The sequence below is a fragment of the Phalaenopsis equestris genome, unplaced genomic scaffold, assembly GCF_001263595.1.
Source record: "Phalaenopsis equestris unplaced genomic scaffold, ASM126359v1 Scaffold000279, whole genome shotgun sequence".
NCBI lineage: Eukaryota > Viridiplantae > Streptophyta > Magnoliopsida > Asparagales > Orchidaceae > Phalaenopsis > Phalaenopsis equestris.
Window position 1 is genome coordinate 3,051 of NW_018164721.1, and position 12,848 is coordinate 15,898.

A 12,848-nucleotide genomic window follows, 5' to 3' on the forward strand; every position below is an offset into this window, starting at 1 on the left:
TATTTAATAATTTGAATTGATTATAAATCTTTATAGTTTTGCAATCAATTAAATTATTTGAAAATAATAATAATCAATTTATATATATAATTAATTAATTAAATTATTTCGAGCCGAACTCAAGCGCACAAATTATTGTTTGTGCTTGGCTTCTTTTATTTATCGAGCCCAAAAATATTGTATCTTATGTTTGTTTGCTTAACAAATAAATCGAACATAAGCTAAATAATGAGCCAAAAAAGAGCTCTTCACTAATAATGAGTCATTTTGACAGCTTTAGGTGAAGCAAATAAGTATTAATTAATAGAGCATTCAGGAAAGAACTACCAGATCAGGTGGCTTCCCAGTTCCCACCAAGAACTGAAGCAGATGAAGGATTAATAAAGGCATCTGTTACAATTATCATAGATCTCATTGAGGAGCTCTTATTATGTGCAGACAGATGTGTGCGCTGTTCAATCAGAAAAAAAAAAAAAAGGATTAATAAAGGCATCTGTTACAATTATCATAGCTCTCATTGAGGAGCTCTTATTATGTGCAGACACATGTGTGCGCTGTTCAATCAGAAAAAAAAAAAATTAAATTGAGGCCATAAAAGAAGTGTTTTTATTGTGCGGTGAACGTACACAACAATTTTTCCTCATTGAGGCAGTTCTCATTGAGGCAGTTCAATTGAAATTTTTAAAAACAAAACAAGAAGAATTTACGTACATACCACCTAGTTCATATATATTTACACATCTAACACCTAAACTTTTGCTTTTTTACATTTATACCAACCAAACCTTTCATGTCACACCCAAAAACCATTTTAATTTTTTTTATAGTGAAATGCACCTTTTCATGCATAGGTAAGGTGGTATGCATTTGAAAATTTGAATTTTAGGTGTTAGATATGTAAATACATAGGAATTGAGTTGTACATATGTAAATCTTCCCTATTATAATGCTAACGCTACCTGGAAAAAGGGGGGCGTTTCTAATAATGATATTTCAGGGAATGGGAAATTCTCCAGTTGAATGGCTATAATTGTAATAAACAACTCTGTAAAAAAAAAAGAGAACAATTACATACTTAGCACCCAAAACATTGCTATTTACAAATCTAGCATCCCTCTTTCATCCATTGTTCAAATTCAAACTCATATTTTTCATTTTTATCAAATTCTCAATTATTTGATTGTGACATACATAAATACATCAGTCCAGCAGTTTAAAGTGCTAGATTTTATAAAAAGTAATATTTCAAGTGTTATGTATGTAATCATCCCGAAAAAAAAATCTGCAAAACTAGCCAACAAGATTGCAAATGCTAGCCAAATAAAAATTGGCACTAATCATCAAAATACAATATCTTTTTAAACAAAAGAATGCATCAAAAAGAACAAATAATAAAACTAAGTGGTACAACACTGAAAAATTTATCAAGCTTCTAATGAAATAGAGCTACCAGTGCGTGCAGACTTCAGTTTCTTCGTTGACGAAGACTTTTTCATTTTGTTCGACTTCCTTTTCTTCTTGGAAGAAATTTTTTGTTTCGCATCTGGAGAAACTGCCATGGATTCTTCATTCAAATCTCCATAGTGATCATTTGCCTGCTCAGTAAGCTCAGATGGAGTATGCTCTGAGGACAACACAGATGTTTCATTGGACTTCAGAGCACCATTCTCAGGTTCTATGACTGACATTTCATTTAAAATGTAATCCAACAAGTAACTGCTCCTCACAAGCCTATCAATTCTGCTGAAGTGCCTCTGTGAGTAAGGTATAATGCCTTCTAGAAGTTCACCGATTCCTTTTATCTGATATAAATAAGTAATTATAGAGTTTAAGAAAAGATGGTAAGAAAATACTATGTAAACTTTGCAACAAATTCAAAGCTGCATTGGTGACTTCAATATCTTAAAAAATCCAAGGCCGAAATAAAGTTGTGTATGAAATAAAGGGAAAAATATCTTAGATAATAAGCAATGACACGGATATAATTTCAGATGTTGGCACTTCAAAGATAGGATGTTGGGGAAATGCAAAATAATGTATTAAATTAGAGAAGATATTACTGTGATCGGCAAGTAGAATATCAAAACAGTGAAGGAAAGGCAGGGAGAGTCATTTATCTGTCTTCAAGTTTGGACAGGCATGGAAACCAAAAAAAAAAAAAATACCAAGAAAATGAAGAAAGTCAAACAATGGCTAACAAGGATTCTACCCCAAATCTAACTCATAGGGTGGCCACAATGGAAGAGCAAATGGCAGCTATGATGGAGTGGATGAGCATGTGAATAACCACAACTGCCACTAATCGACCAAGTTATATTCATCCTTCCATTGCAAATGCGAAACATGGTTGAAGTCTATGAAAATAAGGATGTGATTATAACTGATGAAAAGAAAGACAAAAGGACAATGTTCCAAAGCTTCCTCCCAACTTCCAAGTTTGTTTCAAGAAAGTTTAGTGATCATTGCAAAATACATACTCATACCAAAGAAAAATGTTAAACTCCTACATGAAAAATGAAAAGGAAAAGAATGAAACTGTTTGTGTAGTGGATAACAACTGCTTATTTCAATCAGCAAAGTATACCAGCCCCTAACACTAATAGCTGTGCGAAAGCATATATAGTTGTGGGGTTGTTTTCTAATTTGAACACGCAAGAAAATTTATTAGCTCTAAAAATCAAAGCCAAGCAAGAGGTTAGCAGAGTTATAATTGACATCGACAATCATAAGTACCTCATCTGGGATAGAAATTGGGGTTGAAATAATACCTTGAGAATTTGAGTTTTATATCTCAATCAAAAACAAGTGAATTCGCTGAAAAATCCTTCCTTATTTGGGACTTGAAAAGTGAAAAATGAAAAAATCAAAATTGATCCTACAAAGGTAAAGGCAATCAAGGAATGCCCGACACCACAAATAATGACTAATGTAAGGTTTCATGAAAGCCAAGCAATATGTTAGAATGTTAACATTGCACTTTTCAATACTTTATCTTCTTTACAAGCTTCGACTAGGGCCAATACCAAATTCAAATGGTGCTAAAAATAAGGTTGACATCTCTCTTTTAAAATAAGATAACCACGACCATTGGCATAGCCTTGCTAAACTTGCAAAAGATCATTCAAACTAAAGGCTGATTCCATAGATATGCAATAAATGTAGTACTAATGCAAAATAAGAGATCCATGCTTAGCACTCTAATATGCATCAACGAGAACAATCCTACCAATGGAAAAGCGACAAAACACCAGCATGTTTAGCTTATGGAGAATAAGACCACTGCAACCATATGACATTACTATTTGCAAACATAAGCTAACATGCAATATGCTCAGCATATGAAGTAAATGGCCTAACTCCAACAATCCAATATGGTCATCAAATTCAGAAAGAAGCTTTGCCAACAAAATGACCGGCATGCTCTTCCGTCTACCTATAATGCTTTCTTGTTTCTTCCACTATTATGCAGGTGGAATATTATGTGCAAAAAGATTTGCATGAGCAATACTAGAAGAATCCCTTCTCTAAATAGATATTGGAGGATTGGAGAGACCAACTCCTTAAGAGTATGCTCTAAAAAAATTACTTTGCCTACAGTTGAGGGCACCTACTAACCTAAAAACATGTAGGAGAGCTCTAAGAGGGCACCTTAAGAGTATGCTCTAAAAAAATATCGTGCATGAGAAATTCTGCCACATTCGACAGACGCTGAGGACTCAAACATTTAAGATAGCAAGACACTTTTGAGCATAAAAGAAAATAGAAAAGCTGCAAATGATATATTTATTGGCTAAGCATGCAACAAGATGTAAGTAAATAAAAGAAAGAATACTCTATAGAACCTACTAACCTACAAACAAGATGATGAAATTGTACTCACTGTTGCCAATAGTAAGCCATCTATCGAAAAGCATCTCATTGATCTTTTGGGAATATTGCCAAAAATAAGGTGGGTCGTGACCATTTTAATTGATCATAGGAAGATTTTTAAAAATGGATGATCTAATCCCTTGCAAAAAAAATGATCATTAACAAAAAAGCAGTAAAATTTTTTCAAGCGTGCATGGCATACTTTGAATTACCAATTCCATAGCGTTCTTTAGAGCTGATAATTGGAATCTGGAGGAACATCAGGGATATCAGGTGTTGAACAAAAATACACTGCATCTACTAAGAAGTAAGAAGCATCCCAATAGCAGGGATAACAAACTATCATACCTTCAATTATGCTTCAACAGTGTTATGTATTCCTCCACAGTGATGAAACCATTCTAAGTTTGGTTAGAGAAATCTATATAAATAAATTTTTGATCTTCACTTCTTTTCCCGATAATTGATCGTGGAAAGCTGACAAGAAATATAGCCCTAAGATTTCTATATGGCATCCATAAAATTTATATACCCGTGAAAGAACAAGTATAAGAGACCCAAGATAAATACAAAAAAAAAACATGATCGATCATCATGATGTTAAGGAGGGTTTCCAAATAAAACAAAATGTCTTGTTACACTCGAGAAAAAATCACCTCAAAAGTGAAGGAAAAATGTTTGAGGCATCAGGTATGGGCCTTCTAAAATTCTCAAGAAACTTGGGAGACGATGTTTACCGATTGGAAATAATATCATACATGAATATATATTCAGATATAGAGATGGGCCTTCTAAAATTCTCAAGAAACTTGGGAGACAATGTTTACCGATTGGAAATAACATCATACATGAATATATATTTTGATGAGCTTTTAAACTTTCATGCTTGATGGAAAATCAGAAGAAATATTACTTCTTATGGATGATTTACTCGTGGAGAAGGAAGTATCTTTAGAACTTGATATTCTCCTGGAGCAGAGAACTACCGCCACGAGGCATATAGACCAAAAGAGATATTGGCAGGAAAGTTTATTGAGCAAGAAAAAGTAAATAGCATGCCAAGATAGTTTGGCAGAGTCTTCCTCCATCTTGAATTTTAATTTCAAGAAAGTGAATTTATTTCAAATCATAAAAGTATAGTCAATCTGACCATTCACTTCAAATAAAGCTAAACAAGAAAGCATCCCTAACAATTCGGGCTTCAAATTGTGAAGGGATCAAGAAACTGAACCAAATAATTCCAAACGGTTTTCTTTCTCGATAAAAATTAGCGACTGATGACAATGGTGATTCTCATATCAAATAGTAAGATTGAAGATAATTTCCCAAGAATTCATAGGTGAGATCAAAAGTCCATAGGACATCATATGAGGAAGATCAATAACCAGAGAGCTAGACCATTGAATTTAAATTAAAATTCAAATTATAGCAAAATAAAAATAATTATGCATTCAAAAACTAGATCAAATAAGATTGTATTTAAAATTTATGTTCAGAATTTAATTTACATTGAAGTCTTTTATTTATAATTTATTAATAGGGATCCCGCTTTTTGTGGAATTTGTTTTGGAGTAAATGGAATCTTATCCCCGCTATACTATCCAGAGTGCCTGAATTCTGTGGTAAATTGAATTTGAATTATTGCAATTCTTTCGGGTTTCTTCTTCTCCCTCTGCTACCATTCCTATAGCAAGAAAATTAAAGATTATTCCTTCAGCCTCGGTTTTTCTGGGCACAGTAGCCTGGTGCGGCTAGTACCAAGAAACTGTAAGTGGGTATTACTGTGAAGTAGTCAAACCCAAGAAACCAATGAAAATTGGCTTTCACTTGCTGCGTCTGCTCTCTGTTTTTGCAAGCAGCTGAATCCTGCTGCTGCTGCGCTTGCTCTCAGCTTGCTGCCGTTGCTCTTCCCTACTGGTACTGAGATCTGCCAAAGTAAAATCCTGGAATGCTAAGGTTCTCATTGCTGCATTCCATTGTACAGGAAATAGCCATTTATGGCTGTCCAGAGAGAGGGGAAGGCAGGAAGCAAAAAAAACAGAGGATAATATTGAAAAGCGCCAAATCTCACTAGGAAGGAATTTATTTCCTTAGGAATATATTTCACTAATTATATTTTCTTTATTAGATGTTTCCTTCTTTCTCTTATTTTGGAGGGATTCCTAATTGATTTCTTTTCATTATTTTATATATGTAGTCAGTTGTAATGCATGGAAAAAGCTGGAAATAAAACTCTTTCCAAAATTAAGAAATGGTATCAGAGCTAAGAAATCTTTCATACACATTCCAGGTTTCCGTCTCCTTCGTCCTCTGAAAGCTTTGAAGTGGAAGAAGTGTTGGAGCGACCTCTAAGTCTCAAACAATCTAGACCTCAACCAAAAGTGAGGTCAACAGTCTCAAACACAGCTTCTTCTTCACCGATGAAAACAACAAACCTGTATGAATTCTAGAACGCGGTCTTTGATGCGCATGCATGGGAACTAGGGTAGTTGTTTCATCCCTTGTGTGCGCAGAAAATCGCAATGCTTCGTCGTTCGGCTATTTCACTCAATCAGAGAGTTTTGTCATTCCTCTCTTCCGCTCGACCAGATCACAGTCCCCTTTCAAGTGGTTCCAACAGATTAGATCATAAAAGTTCTTTCGACCAAATCGCAATCTCTGTAGAGCAGTTCTAGCAAATGGAATAGCAGAACTGTCAAATAGAACTATTCCACGTACCGCCGGATCACAGTCCTCTTGGATCCGCTAAAGTAGAGGTTTATACTGCTCCTAAGATCGATTAGGCTTGCAAACTCAAGGAAACTGAGAGTAGCACACCTCCCTCTCTAGTTCCTATTCACTTGCCCATCAGAGCAGTTGAACTAAGGGTCCTCCTTGCTCTAGTTCATATTTGCTTGTCCAATCGAGCTATCAAACAAATGGAACTCCTCTGACACTGGTTTGAGCAGCAGGTCTTCACAAGTCATGCTTCACAACCTCACATGATCAAACACGGTATAACCTCATAATCTTCTTCCTTAGAAGTGACCTCTAGATCTGAGTACATCTTCAATACCTATCTTAATCTAATAACTCACCCCACCTAGTTATTAACCATAAATCATATGGCCAAAATTTTCTCAAATGGTTAAATTTCGTCTTCATGTACTGCTGCAGGAGAGGGAAAGATGGACATCTTATAGGTGAAATTTCGGCTCCAAAAGTGACACATTCTAAATATCGACACTGGAAAATAACGACCACTTGATTATGTAATGGTTAATAAATTTTATGTCCACGAAGATTGGAGAAAACTTCATGCTTTATAGGATAGACAAGGAGATATGAGAGGCTACATGTGAGACCTACTCTAACACTGAAAACTTCTCAAAATTATTTAATATTGAGACTAGTATACATGATTTACAATGAGAGAAATTAAATTTTACTCAATATTTCAACACTCTGACACGTTGTTGGCTGCAACTGAACATGTATGAGATTTATTTATGAAAATGCCTTGATAACTTTGTCTTGTATAGGAAAATTATTGAACAAAAAAGAACTATTGAATTACGGGAGGTATTTACAGAATTTCAAAGTGAGAAAAGCAGAAGGAAGTTAATAACGACAAACAATCACACCACACCTTCTATTAAAGAGTCAGCATTGTACACTCACAACTTCTTTTAGAATAATAAGCCTAACAAAGAACAATTGTGGTTTCATCATTGTAATAAACTTGGTCATGTGAAGAAAAAAATTGGAAATTATATGGAAAACCTACAAATTGTAAACCATCTAATGGAAGTCGCGATAAGGGAGAACTGTGCAAATATTGTTGTCACAATCAACAACAATGCAAAGGTCAGTTCATTCACCAAGGAGCAAATTGAGGCATTGTATAAAATGTTAGGTTATGGTTACAGTTCTGGACATATAACATAATCCTCTACCGAGCAATTGACCGGCCTGTTGGCATACCAAGGTATTTTACCCCATGTTCTTATTGTTTAACGCAATAAACTAAAACCTTAGATAGTTGAATCCAGAAGCTCAAATCATATGACGGGAGATATCAATATCTTCAAAAATTATAGCTCATGCATCAATAACTCTACAGTTCAACAACTAACAGTTCATTCTCTTCAATAGTACAATCTGGATGGGTCAAATTGACAAAAGATCTTCACATCTATTATGTTATCCATGTTTCAAAATTAATCGGCAACTTACTCTCAGTTAGTGAACTTATTCGTGACTTAAAATGTATGACTAAATTTTATTCCAACTTTTGTAAATTTCAAATAGTAGATTTGGGTAAAGTGATTAACAGTGTTGAAATGCATTGTGGTCTATATATGCTAAAAAAAACAATCTCATAGATATACAAGTTCAACATTCAAGTTGTATTTTTGAGTATAGTGCAAATTCTATTTATCTAATTTCTATTCTAAGTTTGTTTTAGTTGAAAATCAAGTCATATTAAGGCATTGTCATCTTGATCATCCAAATTTTGTTTATAGTAAAAAAAATTTCACATCAGTTTATTAATAAAAATTATTTTTTTATCAATGCCAACTTGCAAATATATCAACATACATATTCTAAACTACAATACAAGCCCTCACATCTTTTTGTTGTAATTCACAATGATATTTCGGACCCCTACTAAATAAAATATATAAACATGGCATATTGGCTTCTATGCTTCAAAAATGATTATACTAGAACGATTTGGACATTTCTTATGAAAGAAAAATCTGAAACTGTCACCATATTTCAATCCTTTCACTTCATAATTCTTACTCAATTCCAAAATAAAATTTAAGTTCTTAAAACTAATGTTAAGAAATATTTTAATTGCATTCATGATCCTAATCTTTCCAAGCATGGTATCATTCATATAAATTTTTGTATTGATATATCTCAACAAAATGAGATCGCTGAGAGGAAGAACAGATATTTTCTTTAAGTTGTCTGTGTCATTATGATCATTAATTATCTGCCAAAATATTTTTTGGGGGAATCCATACTCATAGCCACATATCTCATCAATACAATGTCTAGTCTCATATAATTTTGAATTCCTTGTAATGTTCTCATTGAATTCTAGCCATATGTCCGCTTTTTTTCCTCTGACTTGCCATTGAAAGTTTTTTATTGTTTTGGCTTTGTTCACAATCACCAACAACACTGCACCAAACTTGAACTCAAATCTCTCAGATATATCTTCCTCAGTTACCCCTCCAACCAAAAAAGAATACAAACGCTACTCTCCAATTACTAGAAAACATATACAACTCTATGGATGTCACATTCTTTGAGAATCGATCTTACTTTCTCAAATCTAAAATTCAAGGGGAGAACTGGAGGGAATAGCAAATTTAGGACCTTCTCGAAGACACTCAAATTGAATCAAATCTAATCACTCAAATAACTAAACCAAATCCTACCACTAAACCAACTACAATTGAAGAATAGCAAATTTAGGACCTTCTCGAAGACACTCAAATCGAATCAAATCTAATCACTCATATAACTAAACCAAATCCTACCACTAAACCAGCTACAATTGAAGGACCAAATATTGTCACTAAAATTGTCTCAATTATCTCTTACTCCATTTCAACTTGACAAAATTAATCAGGAACTTCATGTTTGTGCTAGACAAAAATAGATCATTGAGCATGTAGAGGACACCATGCAGAACAGGAACCGTCAAGAACCGTAACCAAGTCATCCTACATCTAATATTCATAATGTTATGGATTCTTATCTCATGATCGAAAGTGCATTGATCATCCAATCGAAAGATTTGTAGCTTATGGAAAGTTGTTACCATCTTACAGAATTTTTGTGACAAATCTTGATAGTGTGCAGGTTCTCAATTCTATTCAAGAGGCTCTAAAAATTCCAGCATGGAAACAAGCTGTTGAAGAAGAAACTCATAGTCTAGAAAATAATAGCACATAGGGTTGTTAACGAGCCGAGCTTGAACAAGCTCGGGCTTAGCTCATGTTCGGCTCGTTCGAAATAGCTCGTGTTCGAAATCGGCTCATGTTCGAAATTGGTTCGTGAACGGTGTGTTCGTGTTCGGCTCGATTTAAATATTCGTGTTCGTGTTCGGCTCGAAATTGGCTCGTAAAAATTAATTTAAAAAAATATATGTAAAATGTGAGATTCAAATATGAACCAAATGTATACAAAAGAAGGTATTAACCACATTACCACACGAGGTGTTATGATTTATTTCGAGCTAAAATGAGCCGAACACGAGCGAACAAAGAGTTGTTTGTGTTCGGCACGTTTACAATTCAAGCTTTAAAAACTTTTTCGTGTTCGGCTCATTCGTTAAGTAAACGAGCCATTATAGAGTTGTCTCATAAAAATTATTGAAGACTGCAAATAGATACATTGTTGAACATAAAGAAGATGGAAGTTTAGAGAGGTTTAAATTCAGATAAGTAGCCAAAGGCTACACACAATCATGCTAGGTTGACTATCAAAAAACTTGTGTCAGTTGCTAAGCTCAACATTGCTCAGGTTCTACTCTCTCTTGCAGTAAACTAAGATTGGATTTATATCAACTGGATATCAAAAATGTCTTCTTGAATGGGGACATTGATTAAGAAATCTACATGACTATACCTCCGGGTTTGGAAAATAGATCGAACAACAACCTATACCTCCGGGTTTGGAAAATAGATCGAACAACATGTTGGTTTTCAAGTTGAAGAAGTCCTTATATGGCTTGAAACACTCTCCTCGTACTTAGTTTGACAAAGTTGCTAAGACAGTGATTACAAACGAATATCATCAGTGTCAAGTTGAACATACATTGTTTATTAAATCCAATAATATAAGCAAAATTGATATTCACGTTGTATAAGTAGATGATAATATTTTGATAGTTAATGAATGAGGAAATTATCAGATTAAAAAGAATACTTGCAACAAAATTTGAGATCAAGGACCACAAGAATCTCTGATATTTTCTGAGAATGGAGGTGGCTCGGTCCAAGAAAGGAATTGTCATATATTCCAAAAAAAGTAAATTTTATATATGTTAAGTAAAACTGGCATGCTCGAGTGAAAACCTGTTGACGCACTTATAGATTTCAACAACATGTTGAACAGAAGTGAGGAAAGTAATCCAGTTGATAAAGGAATATATCAAAGACTTGTGAGCAAACAACTTCTCTATCACACACAAGACCTAATATTGCATACACAGTCAGTGTATTAATTAAGTACATAAATAATCCAAACGAGGACATTTAAAAGCGAGGAATAGAATCCTAAGATAATTGAACATGACCCTTGGATATGATTTGTACTTCACAGATCTAAAAAATGCAAAATTGAGATATATATAGAAGCTAGCTAGGCAGAGAAGGTAATTAATAGAAACTTAACCACTGGATATTGTTCATAGGTTGGGCAATCTCGTCACATGGAGAAGTAAAAAGCAATTTGTTGTCTCTTGGAATAGTGCAGAATCTAAATATTGTGCTATTGCGGTAGGAATATGTAAGGGAATGTGGATTTAAAGGCTATTAAGGGAACTTAGGGTTGATATAAGATGTTCAGTGATGGCCAAACAGTTATTACAACAACAACAACAAAGCCTTAATCCTACTGCGTGGGGTCGGCTACATGAATCCTTCTTCTCCATTGTGTCCTATTTAGTGTCATATTTTCATTTAGTTCTAATAAATTAAGATTATTTTTTATACAATCAGCCCAAGTCTTCGTAAGTTTACCTCTATCTTTCTTAACACAAGTCGAATCTAAAACATCTACTCTCCTAATCGGATCATCAGATGGTCGACGCTTAATGTGACCAAACCATCTAAGACGACTTTCTCTAATTTTGTCCGTCACAAGAGCTACACCAACCCTATCACGGATATATTCATTTCGCATTTTGTCAGTAAGTGTAAAGCCACTCATCCACCTAATCATTCTCATCTCGGCAAGACTCAACTTAGTATTATGCTTCTCTTTTAACGGCCAATCATTTATTAGTATAACTAAAAATCCTTTGAATCATGACGGAATAAAATAGATTGAGATTAACCAACACTTGATATTAAAAAAGATAAATGGACATGTTAAGCTCAGCTATGTTCCTACACGACTTCAGACTGTTGATATTCTCACCAAAGCACTACCAAAGATCAATCATGATGAATCGAAGTCCAAGCTTGGTTTGCACAATATATACAAACTCAGCTTAATGGGGAGTATTGGAAAATGTCAATCTGCATTAGAAAAGAATTTATTCCTTTTTTATAGAATATATCTCACTAATATTATTTCCTTTGTTAGATGTTTCTTTTTTTTTCTTTTTATTATTTTGGAGGATTCTTATTTGGTTTCCTTTCATTATTATATACATGTAGAGCAAGGAGTAATGCATGGAGAGTACTAAAAATAAAATTCTTTTTAGAACTTCTACATATATTACTATGATCAACAAATAGTAAACCAAAACAGTAAAAAAAAAAGGCTTATCTATCTTGGCAAAATTTCAGTAAGAGATTGGTTTACAAATCAAAATGTATCCATTAGAGGGCTTATAAAATTAATGCCAAATTATTAGAAAGGAGAAGGTCGAACCTAACATAGAGGTTGTTTGGAAAAAATTATGTGCACAATAGGTCATAAAATGATAATTCATAAACCCCAACTCAAATAACTGGGATAAGGTTAATGATGATAACATATATGAGACCTCAATCATTTGACAATAAGGTAATGTGGCTTTCCTTGACAGTTTAAGCAAGAAAAAGCTTGACAGTTTAACCAAGAAAAGGCTTCAATGGTAACATTGGATATCAAGGCTCACAAGGACAATAAGGTAATGTGGCTTTCCTTGACAGTTTAAGGAAGAAAAAGCTTGGCAGTTTAACCAAGAAAAGGCTTCAATGATAACATTGGATATCAAGGCTCACAAGTATAAATCAACCTAGTAAAGCTCAAGGGCTACAATG

General features: G+C 34.0%; 1 protein-coding gene across 1 annotated transcript in view; it reads right to left on the reverse strand.

Annotated features, from left to right (window-relative positions):
• Nucleotides 1-203: 203 nt before the first annotated feature.
• Nucleotides 204-12,848, reverse strand: part of LOC110024929 (transducin beta-like protein 3) — a gene marked incomplete in the record, with an annotated part of 31,146 nt that continues 18,501 nt past the window's right edge. Inside the window, 2 exon segments of the mRNA XM_020725126.1 lie at nt 204-451; nt 1,451-1,802. Of these exon segments, the coding sequence (XP_020580785.1) occupies nt 429-451; nt 1,451-1,802 (375 nt within the window).